At 28.5% G+C, this 15,578-nt stretch overlaps 4 protein-coding genes across 5 annotated transcripts in view; 2 read left to right on the top strand and 2 right to left on the bottom strand.

The window, feature by feature from the left end:
- Positions 1–15,578, top strand: part of LOC130668169 (serotriflin-like) — a 78,401-nt gene that overhangs the window by 1,692 nt on the left and 61,131 nt on the right. The gene's annotated exons all lie outside the window — the stretch shown is intronic.
- On the bottom strand, positions 1,113–5,093 carry LOC130668167 (lysine--tRNA ligase). Of its 2 annotated transcripts, none has more exons than XM_057470301.1 (6): positions 4,974–5,093; positions 4,128–4,260; positions 3,601–4,050; positions 3,289–3,534; positions 2,026–2,805; positions 1,113–1,272 (listed from the first exon to the last, which is right to left on the bottom strand). In XM_057470301.1, the coding sequence occupies exons 1-6, from the start codon at positions 5,003–5,005 to the stop codon at positions 1,186–1,188; spliced, it is 1,728 nt and encodes a 575-aa protein (XP_057326284.1). In that variant the 5' UTR covers positions 5,006–5,093; the 3' UTR covers positions 1,113–1,185. The 2 variants fall into 2 exon arrangements, with proteins under 2 accessions (XP_057326284.1, XP_057326283.1); XM_057470300.1 differs by lacking the exon at positions 4,974–5,093 and adding an exon at positions 4,553–4,757.
- Positions 4,882–6,814, top strand: LOC130668170 (dynein axonemal assembly factor 6). The gene is made up of 3 exons (XM_057470310.1): positions 4,882–5,508; positions 6,177–6,391; positions 6,458–6,814. Exons 1-3 carry the CDS (start codon positions 5,394–5,396, stop codon positions 6,713–6,715), a joined length of 588 nt encoding a protein of 195 aa, XP_057326293.1. The 5' UTR covers positions 4,882–5,393; the 3' UTR covers positions 6,716–6,814.
- Positions 9,617–12,573, bottom strand: LOC130668531 (uncharacterized). Its single transcript, XM_057470868.1, has 5 exons — positions 12,414–12,573; positions 11,336–11,583; positions 11,092–11,184; positions 11,024–11,027; positions 9,617–9,732 (listed from the first exon to the last, which is right to left on the bottom strand). Exons 1-5 carry the CDS (start codon positions 12,553–12,555, stop codon positions 9,617–9,619), a joined length of 603 nt encoding a protein of 200 aa, XP_057326851.1. The 5' UTR covers positions 12,556–12,573.

Raw genomic sequence — 15,578 nt, 5'->3', positions numbered from 1 at the left:
TTTTTTAAATGCACCTGTAGTTTTTTTAATTTTCTACATGTGCATTTTTTTTTTTTTAATTGAATTGTTAAAAAAAAGTCCGAAAATTGTTAATTGTCTGCTAACTTTAGAAATGACACTGAAATTAGCCATCTAATAATTTTTGGATTTTTTTAAAAGCGATAAATTATTAAAAAAATATATTTTTAAAAAATGCACCTGTAGTTTTTTTAATTTTCTACATGTGCATTTTTTTTTTTTTAATTAAATTGTTAAAAAAAATCCAAAAATTGTTAATTGTCTGCTAACTTTAAAAATGATACTGAAACTAGCCATCTAATAATTTTTGGATTTTTTTAAAAACGATAGATTACTAAAAAAAAAATTTTTTTTTTAATTGCACCTGTAGTTTTTTTAATTTTCTACATGTGCATTTTTTTTTTTTAATTAAATTGTTAAAAAAAAATCCAAAAATTGTTAATTGTCTGCTAGCTAACAGAAATGACACTGAAATTAGCCGACTAATAATTTTTAGATTTTTTTAAAAACGATAGATTACTAAAAAAAAAAATTTTTTTTACAAATGCACCTGTAGTTTTTTTAATTTTCTACATGTGCATTTTTTTTTTTTAATTAAATTTTTAAAAGAAATCCGAAAATTTTTAATTGCCTGCTTACTTCATGTCAGGATCATTGTCAGCCGGATTTTAAAATTGAAAAAAATTTTTTTTGAGAGATATTTTGAAAATATCATTTTTACATCACTGTCATTTACTGCCAACGTACAGAATCTTTACAATTCACTAATAATTAATTTAACTGTAAATTTATTTATTAATTAATTAGTTTTTTGTTGATATTGACAATATTTAAACTGCCAAATCTTAAAAGTGAATTTAAAAAATCTATTTATCGAAAACAAAAGTTCAACGAAGTATAAATAATATAAGAATTAAATTAACGAATTAAAAATAGCACAATTATAAATTAAATTTTATTTTATAAAATGAATTATTTTAAGTCGACAGCACAAGTAGAAAATTTTTATTGTATTGCCACTTACTAGCTTAGTCCCGTGAAAAATGTAAGCGTTACTTATACTAGGGATTGAAATGTTAAAAAAAATCTACATATTGATAATAAATATAAAACAGTATGCAATTAACTGTTGAGTTTATTTAACTGTTACAAAAATTAAAGGACATTCTATTGGTCAGGTTCAGTTTTTAATTCTCCATCTTCCTTGTGTTTGGTAGGATCATCTGGTTTCATTGCTGGGAATAACAAAACCTCCTAAAAAAAATTAATTATTTATCAATCATTTTTTATTTCAATTATTGATGAAATTTATCAGTTAAAAATTCAATTACTAGTGATGCGAGTTGGTCAGGTCATTTTTTACTCTCACGTCATGGTCTCAAGACCGTCAGATGACTGTTTATAAAATGACGGACCGTCACACTTGTGGTGACGTTTTACAATAATAATATAATTTTAATTAAGTTTTTAAGAATTTAAATTCAATGATTTAAAAATACCGCAGATAAGAAAACGGCGGGAAAAAAAAAATTTTCAATCACTTAAAAAGTTAATTTGTATGAGTGTGAATGTATCGGACATCAGACAAATTTTTAATTGTAAATAAATAGAGTAAATAATTAATTAAATAAAATTTTTAAAAAATGCACTTATTAATTTAAAAATTTTTCAAATGCGCATTTTTTTTAAAATTTTATTTTATTAATTATTTACTCTATTTATTTATAATTTTAAATTTGTCTGTCTGCTACATTCACACTCGTTAATTTGTGACTAAAAATTTAATGACGGTCACAAATCATCTAGATGTTACTGACCACATATGGGACAAAAAATCTATTGACGGTCCGAATTTACGGACTCTGACCGAAAAATTTGTGACGATCATTTTTCATTTGAAAAGGATCAGCACAAGACCGTCTTGTGATTGAAACTCTTAATGACAGTCATTCCGCATCACTAATGAATAAATCATTAGATAAATAAATAAATAAATAAATAAATTACCTTAATATTATTAGAGTCAGTTAAGAACATCGTCAACCGATCGATACCCATTCCCCAGCCGGCAGTAGGCGGAAGCCCATACTCCAAGGCAGTGCAGAAATTTTCATCAATCATCTGAGCTTCGTCGTCACCGGCATCCTTGTCCTTCGCCTGCTGTTCAAACCTCTCTCGCTGGACAATCGGGTCATTTAATTCAGTGTACGCGTTGCAGAGTTCTTTCTTCATCACGAACATCTCGAACCTCTCGGTGAGGCCCTTGGCGGAGCGATGCCACTTGGCGAGCGGGGACATTATTTGGGGATGGTCTGTGATGAAGGTCGGGTGGATGCAAGTCTCTTCTATGAACTCTCCGACTAGTTTGTCCAGCAATCGCGCGGTAGTTCTGGGCGCGGGACACTCGACTCCGTGTTTGATGCAGAGCTCGCTCAGGAACTTGTTTGCTTCATCGGTGCTGAGTTTGTCTGGCTCGGGGAACTTGACGTTGAGCTTCTCCTCGAGGGTTTTTATCATCGGGACGCGTTTGAATGGAGGCGTGAAATCTATTTCTACTCCCTCGCCTTCCGGTCCGTCGGGATGGTAAATTATTTTGTAGCTTCCGTGGATGCTTTTGACCATTCCTGAGACCAGGCTCTCGGTTATTGACATCAAGTCGTTGTAGTCTGCGTACGCCATATAAAATTCGCATGATGTAAACTCGGGGTTGTGGGTCATGTCTATTCCCTCGTTACGGAATAGCCGGCCTATTTCATAGACTCGATCAAATCCTCCGACTACTAACATCTAATTAATTAAATCATCAATTTATTTTTTTAATTCAATCAAAAATTTCATTTTTTTTTTTTAATCGAAAGTTTAATTTTCACTTCAGGTTTTAATAAAAACTTCAAATGACTGTATCTTCTAAACAATGGGTCCTATGACATTTTTCATGAGGACCAAAGTTGTAGGAAATTAAATTTCCTACAAAAATGCTCATATGTATTTTTATCGTATCTTTGATACTTTACCCAGAAATTAACTTTCAAAAAAATACTTTTAAAAAATCGATTTTTATTCTAATAATTATTTGAATTTCAAATTCTAGCTAAAGTATGAGAGATACAGTAAAAATATATGAGACAAAATTTGTAGGAAATTAAATTTCCTAAAACTTTGGTCCTTATGAAAAATCGTCTAGAACCAAAAGTTTCAGAGTTACAGCCATTGCCATAAAAATTCATAACTCTCGTCAGTAATTAAATTCAAAATTATTTAAAAAAATACCTTGAGATACAATTCTGGCGCGACGCGCATAAAAAGGTCCATATTTAAATCATTGTGATGCGTGACAAATGGTTTAGCAGTCGCACCACCCGCGATCATGTTCATCATCGGGGTCTCAACTTCCAAAAATCCCATCTCGTCCAAAAATTTACGTACGTACGCAATTATTTTGGCTCTTATTTGAAACTTTTCGCGTACACTCGCATTTAATATTAAATCTAAATAACGTTGACGGAATCTCGTCTCCTAAAATCAGGGAAACAAAATAAATAAACCGTCAAAATTAAAATATTAATTAAATAATTAAATTACTTTGTCTTTAAGTCCGTAGTGCAAATGCGGCAGCATATGAAGACACGGACTCAGAAGTGTAATTTTGCGCGGCAAAATTGAAAATTCTCCTAGTTTAGATTTAGTCGGTACTCCGAGTACTCCAACGATGTCACCGCGTCCAAGTTTATCGTTGTCAGTAACGAAAGTCTCTTCGTTCTCATAATACTTGGCGTTGGCCATCATCTGTACCTTCAATCCCTCGGCTCTCAGATCATAGAAAATTAATTTTGCGCCGGCTCTGCGTATCGAGTGGATACGCCCGGCAATACTGTGGACTTCCTTGTCAAAAATTTCACCGGGTTTTACTTTTTCCGCAAATTTACCGATGAAGTTTTCAAGGGAAGACGATACGTGGAACTTGTGGGGATACGGGCTGTCATTTGAATCCTTCAATTCGTTGATTGCATTGACGCGTAACTTAAAATATTCCTGTGGTAATTAATAAGTAATTAATAAAATTAATTATTTGTTTAAATATTCAAATTAATAGAGAGTCGGTGGGTTACATTGGGACTGATTTCTTCTTCTTTTATTTTTTCTTTCTTTTCTTTTGATGGGTCGACTTCCGCTGCGGCCTTGGCATCTTTTTCCGCTTTTTCTTTGAGCTTTTGTTCAGCTTTTAGTCTTCTTTTTAATTCACTGCAATAAATAAATAAATTAATTAATTAATTAGTAGACTAAAAAAATTTATTAATTGATACGGGCGATATTTCATTAACTATTAGAGATAATCAGACATTGTGGGACATTTTTGGAACGGAAATTTGATTTCCTACAATTTTGGTCTCATAAAAATTTTTGTAAAATCAATTGTTTAGAAGTTGCAATTATTTGAGTAATTACTGGAATTATTTTTCGCTAAAATTTTTTTAATTACAAAAAATAATTAGAAATTAATAAATTATTAGAAAAAATTTTTGACAGTTGGTACCGATTAAATGAGGCTGCACGTAAAGAAATGTGACGTAATTTTCCATATGGTTTAATCACAGCCGAGCATGACAATGCCGGGAAAAAATAACTCATATGTTTGGTTATATGTAGTAACATTTTAAAAAATAAAATTATCACATTTAATTAAATATTTAAGAAACTAAACTCCCGGCACTGAAACCCCATTTGTTAAATTTGAAAATTCAAATTTAAATTTAAATTATTTTATCATAAATAAATATTATTTTTATAGTATTTGTGATAACGAAAACGTGGGGGGCATCATTTAAATATAATAACTGATAGGTTAAGTTTGTTTATGACTTAATAATTTATCAGAGTAATTTTTGCGAGATTTAAAAGAAAATTTTTTGTCTGAAATTATCCGCGATTTAAATTTTTATCTATCGATTACTCACTTTTTTGATAATTTTTCACCCGACTCTGCCATCGTGCTCCAAAATACTTTTTTATTTTACAGAAATTTATTTTTTACCCTCCAATTAACGTTGGTGCGCTTGAACTTCTCGTTTTCTTCCATTGGCAGCATTTTAAAATTTCAACTTTCCCGCGCTTTTTTTAAAAATTCAAATTTACTAAAAAAATTCACAATTAAATTTTTTCCTCCATTTTTGTAGATAATAATAAAAATTTTAATAATAAATAATAACAATAATCATGATAATGATTTGTTTTAAATTTAAACAAAAATTAGCGGGAAAATTGTAACCATGACTACCGGAGTTTGTTGATTTTTAGCTGTGTAACCTTTTTAATACTCGGAATTAGTGATTTATAAGTATTTATATATCAATTTATAAAAAATACAAGTGATCATCATGGACGGAATGATGAATTTTAATGATTTGAAAGCATTACAAGAATTGATAAATCCACCGAATGATGATTCTGACTCAGATACTGATATTTCACAACAAGGATTACGTAAATTGGGTATATTTTCTTCAATTATATAAATCAATTACAATTACGGGGTCGCCAATTAAAAAAATTAATGAGATAATTTTTAATTAACTTGAAAAGTCGTAAAAAAAATTTCAAATTTCTGTAACCTCTTGGTCGGTTTGAAAAAAATTTTTATAGAAATTCAAAATTCAATTTTTGCAAAATGGATTTTTAGCTCTTTTATTTTTCATAAAAAAAATAGATTTTATTTTTTTTTTCTCATAATTTGTAAATAACTTTCGGTAGATTTACTAATTTGATAAACTTTCGAGCTTAAACAGTTTTGATTGTCTTAAAATGAATCTAAATCACTGTAATTGGTTCTGAATCTCGATTAATCCTAGGGATTGTTACCCAACTATTCGAATCTATTGAAACTTCGGGTTATTATCAGGATTGAAAAGAACAAAAACTGATTAACTCTCAACATCCTCGAGTTTTTAACTCCCAGATTAAGATTATCGTGAAAAAAAAAATCAAAAATTATTTCGAGCTCAGCCTTTTCCCCAGAAATAAATTATTTTTTGAGGCAAAAAATTTTTACTCACTCCCAGAAAACTTTTGTTTTCATTTGAAATCTTTTTTAAAATTTGGCGCCTTGTTAATTTAAAAAAAAAAACTTCTTATCACTAATTTCGATAAATAATAAAATGAAGGGCCTGGTGATATTGGTCCACTAAAAGAATCACCATCATCATCATCAACAAATTTAACTGGACCGCATGCGCCACTTAAATCAGAAGGCGACGAAATTTGGCATTCATCAGAAGCGACAGCCAGTTCATCAGCCGAACTTTTAGATCCCAGACAAGTTCCGGAATATGAAATTAAGTTCAAACAGTCTGTCACCTCAGAGGACATTTTTCTAGGGGTAATTTTTTCCACTACAATCACAAAATTAATTGCAATTAAATTTAAAATTCAAAACTGTCTATAGATGGGATTCAAAACTCCCGGATCAGCGTCTTGCGAGTGGATCACAGTTTTAGTTAAATTACCCGGCGAGTCTGTTAAAAATGTTGAACTTACTGTTGAGTCGGAGTTTTTCGACATCCGCAGCCCCAAGTACCGGCTGTATTTGCCAACCCCGCACTCTATCGATCCCAATAATTCATCCGCCAAGTGGCATAATGACACGGATACTTTGGAGTTGACTTTAAAGCTTGTTCGCGAATTTGACGGTATCAATTTTTAATTTAAATAATCCGGCCTGTGGATCTATTTTATCAATAAATGAATGAATAAATAAATAAATGAGCGCATGAATAAATTAAATAAAATTAGTTTGTTTATTTTTGACACAAAAATTTATCGTTAACGAAGGGATCGTAAATTAAACGATGTGTTAATAATTTTAATAAATCCATCGGTTTATATTATCAGTACTATCACGTTTATTTTAATTACACAAACTAAATAGACGAGGATATAAAACAAAACAAAAGCAAAAAAAATATCCAATTAAATAGAATTGATTTAAATTTAATACAACTGAATTTAATTAAATTTAATAATAACTCGAGATAAATTAAATAACGCAATAACAAAAATGAATTTATATTTTTACTGTTAGGGGATGATTTTTTTTTTTTTTTTTTTGAAATTTGTATCTTGTTACGAATTTAAATTCACAATGTTGTTGGATAAAATAGCAGATGAATGTATTTATATTGAAATAGAGTGTAGTGTGTCAGGTGTATGTTATCAAATACTCAATATAGGGACACGTTATTTTATACGATTCACTGAATTCAATTGACAATATATTTTTATTATTCTTTTTTTTATTAAATTTATTTTTTTATTTTGTTTTGTTTGTTTGATTTAAAGATTTTTATATTTTTAGGACTGAAATTTTTCATGTACAAAAAAATATAAATCGTCATTTAATTGAACGAGAACTTGGACATTAAAAAAAAGTCATCAACAAAAATTGTCAAGTATTTTTACTCCAAAAATTTTGTAATTTTTTAAATGATTGTAACTTTGCAACAGTGAGGTTTTATAAATTTTTTAAAGAGACCAAAGTTGTAGGAAATTAAATTTCCTACAAATTTACATCAGTGCTTTTTTACTGTATCTCTGAAACTTTAGCTGGAATTTGGACTCAAAGTTGAGAATTACGATAAGTGGTGAAAATTTACAAACGTTGGGTTTTAATTGATTTTGAGGCTGAACTATTGAAGATATGATAAAAGTGAAAGGAGACAATCTTGTAGGAAATTTAATTTCCTACAACTTTAGTCTTCGTAAAAAATATTCTAGGACTGATAGTTTAGGAGATACAGTCGATCAAAGTCATGGGACTGTGATTCGTACGAATGTACGGATGTACGGATTACGAATATCTCGCGTGATAATTGACTGATTCAAATAATTACTGCCGTGATTGAGAGTCTGTATTGTAAATTAGATATCATGTAATTTTGGAATTAATTGGTAGAGTAGTTTCCCAGTAATTTAGAAATTAGAAATTATTTCATTGACCGATTTGTCGAAATTATTGAAAGACTGCCGCTTCTTTGGGCGGTGGCTAAAAAATGTATAGGACAAATTTATAAAATTGGGGCATGGAAAAAAAAATAGTAATTGAATAAAATAATAAAAAATGTATAGAAGCAGAAATCTAAAATGGCGTTATAGATAATTGAATGACGGTATCAAAAATATTTTGAATTGTAGATTTTTTTATAACCTAGTCTTGTGTGTAGATATTGGTATGAACCAATGGGCTACGGATTCGTCAATTCATTGAATCGTTAAATTTACGGTAGATTGATGGTTTGTTATCTCTACTATTTGGTTGTGTTTGTTGAACCGCAGTTTTACGATAGCTTGTGGTCCTTTCATTTCTCTATATAACGTTTCTCACCAATTTTTTTTATTTATCTATTTAATTTATTTTTATACTCAAAATTTACATATCGCTTTTTTTATTGCCTCTATTTCGGGCCTTCAATATGCAGGCATCGAACATTTATGAAACATTTCCAATATATATATAGGAAATGGGGTATCCCCAAAATTTTTCACTCTTTTTAAGGGTTACTCCATTTTGCCCGCAAAAACTGAAAAACTTTTTTTTTAACAGCAGCTGAAATTTTTTTCCATTCACTTTGAATATCATTAAAAAAAAGATTTAATGAAATTAAGTCTCCAAAACTGATTATTTCCATCAGAGCCCCCCCCCCCCCCCCCCCCCCGGCCCTAAAATTATTTAAAAATTATTATTTTATTTTTTTTTGTTATAAAATCTAAACAATTTTATTAAGACTCACAAAAAAAAAGAAATTTTATACAAAAATATACAAATTTAATATTTTATTACACGTGTGTATGATTAGCTTTTTTTTTCTTTGCATCTTCTATAAATTGGTTTACTAAATATTTAGAAAGGGCATATAATTCATTAAATGTTATATTTTGATAGCTAATTAGTTGAGTATTATTTAATACAAGATATTTATTACCTCCATTGAAATACGAACAGTCGAAGTTTCTGTAAAAAAAATTGCCGAGTTAGGAAAAAAAAATTTTTTTTTAATAACAAGTTAATGTTGGGAACTACAAGTGATTTACTTGAATTGATTCGAGTAACGTTCGATAATACAAGGGCTCCATGATAAAGGATATTTTAAGTCACTGTAAAAAATTTCATCTTGCACGAATCCTGTGCAATTTTTCTGACGCTCGTCTGTTAACTCATAGTGTCCTAAACTAGTGAATTTTTTTTTTTTATTAATAAAAATAAATCTGATTTGTAATGAAATCTAAATTAGGTTCCAAAAATAAATAAATTTCGCGCTAAGGGATCCCAGGGCAAAATGAGACCCCAATTTGAGACAAAAAATTTCTTACAATTACCTGAGAGTTTTTTCGGTTACCACTACAATAATTGACAAAAAACTTTTTGAAAATAAAGAAAAGAAAATTTTACTGAAAATTTTAAATTTCCCGCAATTGGCGGGTCAACTTGATCCCTTTTTTATGAAACGTCACTAGTAATTTCAAACGAAAAATTTTTTTGTCTCATCAGTGTTTTATTTTGCCCCGAGTTCCCTTATATTTGTATCAACATATATATATGTATATATATTTACATTGAAGATAATGCTTCCAAAAAAATACCATGGAAGCCTTGAAAATCGGCATGAACTGATATAATAATATTTGGATATTTACTTTCTTGACAAATATTATCACTGTATGTGGCTAAAAAATATAAAATATCCAAGCAATTATTTTTCAAATTTTACTATTAATTTAAAATAAAATAAAATAAATAAATAATTTACATGAAACATAACAATTGTCTTCATCACCGTCATCTGCATCGCATAATTGTCGCCTAAAAAAATATGAATAATAAATTTGATATTTAGGCGGTTATTTGGTTATTTATTAGGATCACACATACTGTGACATAATTGTGATAATGTCGTGGCTATTTAAATGAAATAAATTATTGTGGACATTCATCATTTTTTGAATTGTTTTTTGTATCTGAGATATATTCAGAGAGACAGTTCCTATACGATTATTTCCCAGATATGGAATATATTCTGTCGACTTGTTAGAAAATAATTATAATTAGTGACTAAGTATTTTTTTTTTTAATGAAAATTTGAATTTTTCGTGTATTTACCGATGGGATGACGATTCCTTTGATAGAAAATCGTATTTTTGGAGATGTTAAGTTTCCGTGAAACATGTCGATGTAATTGTAATACATCAAAAGTGTTGCCATAAATTCCTCAGGCGTATTACTGTATAAAAAATATTAATTAATAATTAATAATAATATTATAAATTAGAAAATTTATTAAAGAAAATTGATAATTTGCATTGAAAAATTCTGACCAACGGTTTGAATGCTTATTCCAGCTAAACTATTGATTTTACAAAAAAATTGTTCGAATACATTTTGTAGCAAATTTAATTTTCTACAAAAAAGGTCCTGTACAAAATTACCGTGGAGTCAATAGTTTGAAAGTTACAGATCAAACTTCTAGTTGAAAAAAAAAATTGATTATTTCTAGAAACAAAAAAAAAATTTTTTGATGCCTGTAACTTTTTAATGAATGATTTTACGGAAATTTTGTAAGATACCTTTTTTGTAGTAGATAAAATTTCCTATAAAATTAAATCAGATCATTTTTTTGTGGGATCAATAGTTTAGGCGCGAGATTCAAAAAACCACTAAAGCTGGCTCAAAAATTTACTTTACCTTACGGAAGAACTGTCAAGTATAACAAAAAAATTAATAGTGACATTGTTCAAAGCAGGTACTTGTAAATCATATGACAAGTCCGTATTATTTACATAATTATTCCACTCATTGTCTAATTGGTTGATAAAAAAATTTTGAATTAAAAAATCGCTCTATTTTTGGTTTCGCGCAAATAAATACCTTGTTCTTTTTTTCTTAATTTTAAATACACGTATTTCGTGTTTAGATAATAAATATGTGGCAATCTTCGGAGTACATGATTACCTATATTACCTTCCTAAAACAAAATTTGTGATTAAAAGTCATGACAATTAATAAAAAAATCAAAAATCAAAAATTACCACATGGAAGCCATGAAATTTTCTAAAAACTATAATTGACGCAGTTTTATTTTTATCTTGATACAATGTAAAATTTCCCATTTCCGGTACAAACTGCAATATAATTAAAATCATAAATAATAATAATAGTAATTAAAAAAGAACCGGGTAAAATAAAATAAACAATAAAAATTTCAAACGTATTATAAATTTTCCATTTCCCTCGGCCCTTTGAATAATTATACTCACAAGTACATTTAATTACCTTATCAATATTCAAAGTTTCAAACACATAGTTAGTATTAACATCAGTGTAATTAATTCCTGATATTAATTTAGTTACATAAACTGGCGTACTTCCGTTAGCTAACAATCCATCAGTTTTACGTAATTCCAGTGATTCAATTTGTTTGTTATGATAAAATATTTTCAAATCCAATTTGTCTTTATGTAAGAAATCATGAACGTCTACTTCGACGTTTACGAATTTACATTCGGTTATTTGGGTGTAATCTTAAATTTTAAATTATTGCTCATTAAAAAATTATATATAGGGGAGGGTGGGGCAGAGCGGCCCCCCTGAAATTTTGACCAAAATAAAATTTTTTTTTTTTTCGACTAATTACTATAAATCCGATATATTTGCGCATTTTTACCCCTACGCATGACATTTGGGGCAAAATGGACAACCCCAAAATTTTGAAAAAGTGATTTTTTCATATTTTTATCGTCAAATTAAAAAAAAATTAGTATAATTCCACATTTCTAGCCCTACGCATAACACCTGAGGCAAAATGGACCAGCCGAAACTTCCGAAAAAATTATTTTTTCATATTTTTCGGCCGTTTCTCTATGTAAGAGGCAAATTTGGTCACTAAAAATTTATAAAAATTAAATTTTTTTTTTTACTTGATAAATTTTTGAAAAAAAGTAAAATTATAGAATTGATTTTTTTTTTTATTAAATAACAATTAGTAATTAAGGTAATCGAGAGTGAACGATTTTTTACGCTTTAAAAAATTTTTTTTGAGTAATATAAAACCAAAAATAGTTGTCAAGAGAAAGAAATACATTCTTAATGATAAAAACAATTTAAAAAAAAAAAAAAAACGAAAAATAAAATTTTTTTCATCACTTTTTGGAAGGGGGCCGCTCTGCCCCACAAAAAAAATTTTTTTTTTCAAAATTTTGGCAAAATGTCCATAAATTTGTTCGAAATAGGACAAAAGTAAAGTGATCTTATGGTTGAAAGCCACAAAAAATAATAATTGGCTTAGGGGGGCCGCTCTGCCCCACCCTCCCCTATACATATATATTTAAATAATAAAAGTTTAATAATTTACCATGCCCATGGTCGAACAGTTGGAATGAATGCTGAACTATTTGATGACAGATTTTAGGAAATCCTTGATAACTTAAAGCACCGGCGGTTATTTTTATTAATAAATACATACTAAATATAATTTGACTTAAAAAAAATTTCATTATTTAATTTATCAATAAAAAAAAATATTCTAGTGGTTGCATAAAAAAAATTAAAATAACTTTTTAGTAAAAAATATAATTTTGATAATTTTCTTCGTGCCCATTCATTTACTAAAATGTTTACGACTGTGGAAAAAAAAAAACATTTACCTTTATAACGCTATTTCAAGAGCTGGAAGCGATTGATAAGGTGATATAAAGTTACCACATATTTTTTTTTATAGTTTGTTTCTTATAAGTAATTAAGGTAATTATCGAATCGTTTCCGTCTTGATTTATATTTTTATAAATTTTATCAGTGTACTAAGTGATCGTCGGAATAAGACTGATTCGGTCACAATGAGACTCCATTTTCAAAAATAAAATTAAAAAAAAAACAAATATTTCATTGGTTATTTTTGGGATGACCATTTTGGCCCACAGAGAAAAATTAAAATACTGAGTGGAAAAATTAATTTTTATTCAAAATTTTGGTGTCCATTTTACCCCGGCTGGCTCGTGATTTTTTTTTTAATTTTACCGGAAGAATTTTAACTTTCATTGAAAATGCACGAAAAAATTACGCGGGAGTAACGAAAAAGGTTTAAAATTTTTTTTGAGATGAATAAAAAATGTAAAATAAGAATAGATGAAAATTTTGTTGGATGTCTATCATCGACTCCATTTGACAGCGATTGCCGACACAATTTAATTTTCGGTGGATAAGGTACTGAGCGCGACGAAAAATCAAGTTTACGGTGTTCAATATATGGACCCGAGCTCTATACTAGTTATACTACCAAAGAGTAGAGATTGACAAAAAATTTAAGCCATTAAAGCCTGGGTAATAAAACTTCACTTGTACGTCAGCCTTTCTGTGACATGACAGATTTTTTTTTCTCTCTATCAATATGGGTACATTTTCTTTTATCTCGGCTCTTTCAATTTTTTTTAATTAGTTTTTTTTTCATTTATTTATTCATTAGCAGAAATTAACACTTTAAAATCATTTTTTTATTTTATTTACGCGAAAATCAGCGGCAATTTTAAAATTTAAAACAAAAAATTTCATTGACAAATTTAGTTTCGCTGTTCAAATGACCGTAGCTCTTAAACAATTGATTTTATGAAATTTTTCAATGAGAGCAAAGTTGTAGGAAATTAAATTTCCTATCAATTTAGTTTCATTAATTTTTTTCGTATCTCTAATAATTAACCTGTAATTTAAATTCAAAGTAATGCATCTCAAAAAATACGAACCAGTTTTCTAATAAAATTTTCTTTAAATTAAATTAGAAGCTAAAATATAAAAGATGCGGCAAAAATATGTATATAAAATCTTTTAGAAAATTAAATCAGCTTTCCAATAACCTCATATGACATATATTTATCTGAAATTTCCTGCGAGTTATTGCGACTTGAAATCCCCAATAAAATTTTTTTAATAAATAAAATTTAAATGGCCAAGAAAAAGTTAATTAATAAAATTAAAAAAAAAAAAAAATAAAAAAACACTGAGGGTAAATAGTGAGCCAATTAAACGTCCAGTCTGTAGCTACACAACTGACACAATGAAAAAAACCGTAATCAATCTTGGGATTTAACTTTCTCAGTTTTATTACTTGAACTGGCTATTGAAAATTTCAATTCTCCATTAAATTAATTTCCTGGAATACTGAGAAGAGCTAAAACTTTCGAGATGGCCTTTTTATCTTTTTTTAAACTCTATTTTATTTTAATGTTTTTTTTTTTAAACAGATCGGATACCCCGTGCAATTTACGCCGTCCTGGCTTAATTAATCCTCAGAAAAGTCTTCCCACTCATCTACGTCTTTCTCTTTTAATATATAGATCTTTTACCCTTTTTGTCAGAGTGATACCGTCACTACGTTCTCCTATTACTTTCAACCCTCACTTTTCTTACTTCCCTACAATATATATATATATATATACATTTTTTTCTAACCCTCTTTTTCTCATTACTGACATCCATATCTTTTAAACTTTTCAAATCAACCGAGTTTCTCTGTAACAACCGATTATTACTCTTTATACTTATTATATTTCTTTGTTTTTTTTATTTATTTTCTCTCCTAAATAAATATTTAACTCAGCTAAAAGATTTTTTTTAAATAATAAAATAAAAGTCGCGGCAACGAAACGTCAAAAACTCCAGCGACTTTCGTTAATAATTTAATTCTACAGGAACCAAATATGATAAATATATATTTGATGAGATCTTTGGAAAGGAAATTTTATTTCGAATAAATTTTGACTCTTGCACTTTTTTTGTATCTCTAATCCTTGAGCTATGATTTGAATTTTAAGTCATCAATTAATTAGTCAGTATCAGTTTTCAAAAAAAAAATTTTCAAAATCAAATTTCGGGCTGAGTTATCAAAATACGATAAAAGTTGACAGAGACATTTCTTTAGGAAATTTAATTCTCTACAATTTTGGTCTTATGAAAAAAAACCGTAGGACTGATAGTTTAAAAGATACAGAGTGAAAAGTCTTGAAAAGTATGAGAAGAAATTCATGTCGTCTAACAAATTGAGTTTTAAAAATTCAGGTCGACAATATTTCCAAAAACCAAAACACAGAATATTAAATCGGCTTTGAAACGGCTGTACATCATAACCTTGAGGTACAGATTGCATTTAATATCGTGCCCGACAGTATTTTTGACAGGAAAAAGAAACAAATACCAAACATTCCATTAGTATAAATAAATATATAAATCATTTATAACATTTCGTACAACAATATATATATTTTGAGTAGTATTACTTTCAGTTCCATAAATAACAACAATTCTTAGTAAAACTATATATCAAATAAAATTTACGAAAGCTCTTGCAAGCTGCGTCGCAGTCAATTATTTTCCCATTTCTTCGCTGTACCAACTATGATTCCTTTCAACACTTTTTATATTTCACTCTGTACTCTGTATACTGTCGTAAACTATACATACATTTTAGTATAAAAAAAAAAAAAACAATATTTTCTCACTTTTTAAGCTTCTTTTTCATTTTTTATTGTTG

The sequence above is a fragment of the Microplitis mediator genome, chromosome 5 (assembly GCF_029852145.1).
Source record: "Microplitis mediator isolate UGA2020A chromosome 5, iyMicMedi2.1, whole genome shotgun sequence".
In the NCBI taxonomy this organism is placed as follows: domain Eukaryota; kingdom Metazoa; phylum Arthropoda; class Insecta; order Hymenoptera; family Braconidae; genus Microplitis; species Microplitis mediator.
The sequence above is the reverse complement of the archived record's forward strand: the minus strand, read 5'-3'. Positions and strand labels throughout refer to the sequence as shown.

Bases quoted from the DNA above. Each gene is read 5' to 3' on its own strand.
- LOC130668167 (XM_057470300.1), bottom strand. From the start codon at position 4,671: ATGTTACTACATATAACCAAACATATGAGTTATTTTTTCCCGGCATTG. The intron at 4,261-4,552 runs GTACCAACTGTC...TATTTATTGCAG, and splicing joins CGTGCAGCCTCATTTAATCG to TGAATTAAAAAGAAGACTAA. The intron at 3,535-3,600 runs GTAATTTAATTA...CCCTGATTTTAG, and splicing joins ACTACGGACTTAAAGACAAA to GAGACGAGATTCCGTCAACG.
- LOC130668170 (XM_057470310.1), top strand. From the start codon at position 5,394: ATGGACGGAATGATGAATTTTAATGATTTGAAAGCATTACAAGAATTG. The intron at 5,509-6,176 runs GTATATTTTCTT...AATAAAATGAAG, and splicing joins ACAAGGATTACGTAAATTGG to GGCCTGGTGATATTGGTCCA. The intron at 6,392-6,457 runs GTAATTTTTTCC...AACTGTCTATAG, and splicing joins CAGAGGACATTTTTCTAGGG to ATGGGATTCAAAACTCCCGG.
- LOC130668531 (XM_057470868.1), bottom strand. From the start codon at position 12,555: ATGAAATTTTTTTTAAGTCAAATTATATTTAGTATGTATTTATTAATA. The intron at 11,584-12,413 runs GTAAATTATTAA...TTAAAATTTAAG, and splicing joins ACTGTTCGACCATGGGCATG to ATTACACCCAAATAACCGAA. The intron at 11,185-11,335 runs GTAATTAAATGT...ATTATATTGCAG, and splicing joins AAACTTTGAATATTGATAAG to TTTGTACCGGAAATGGGAAA.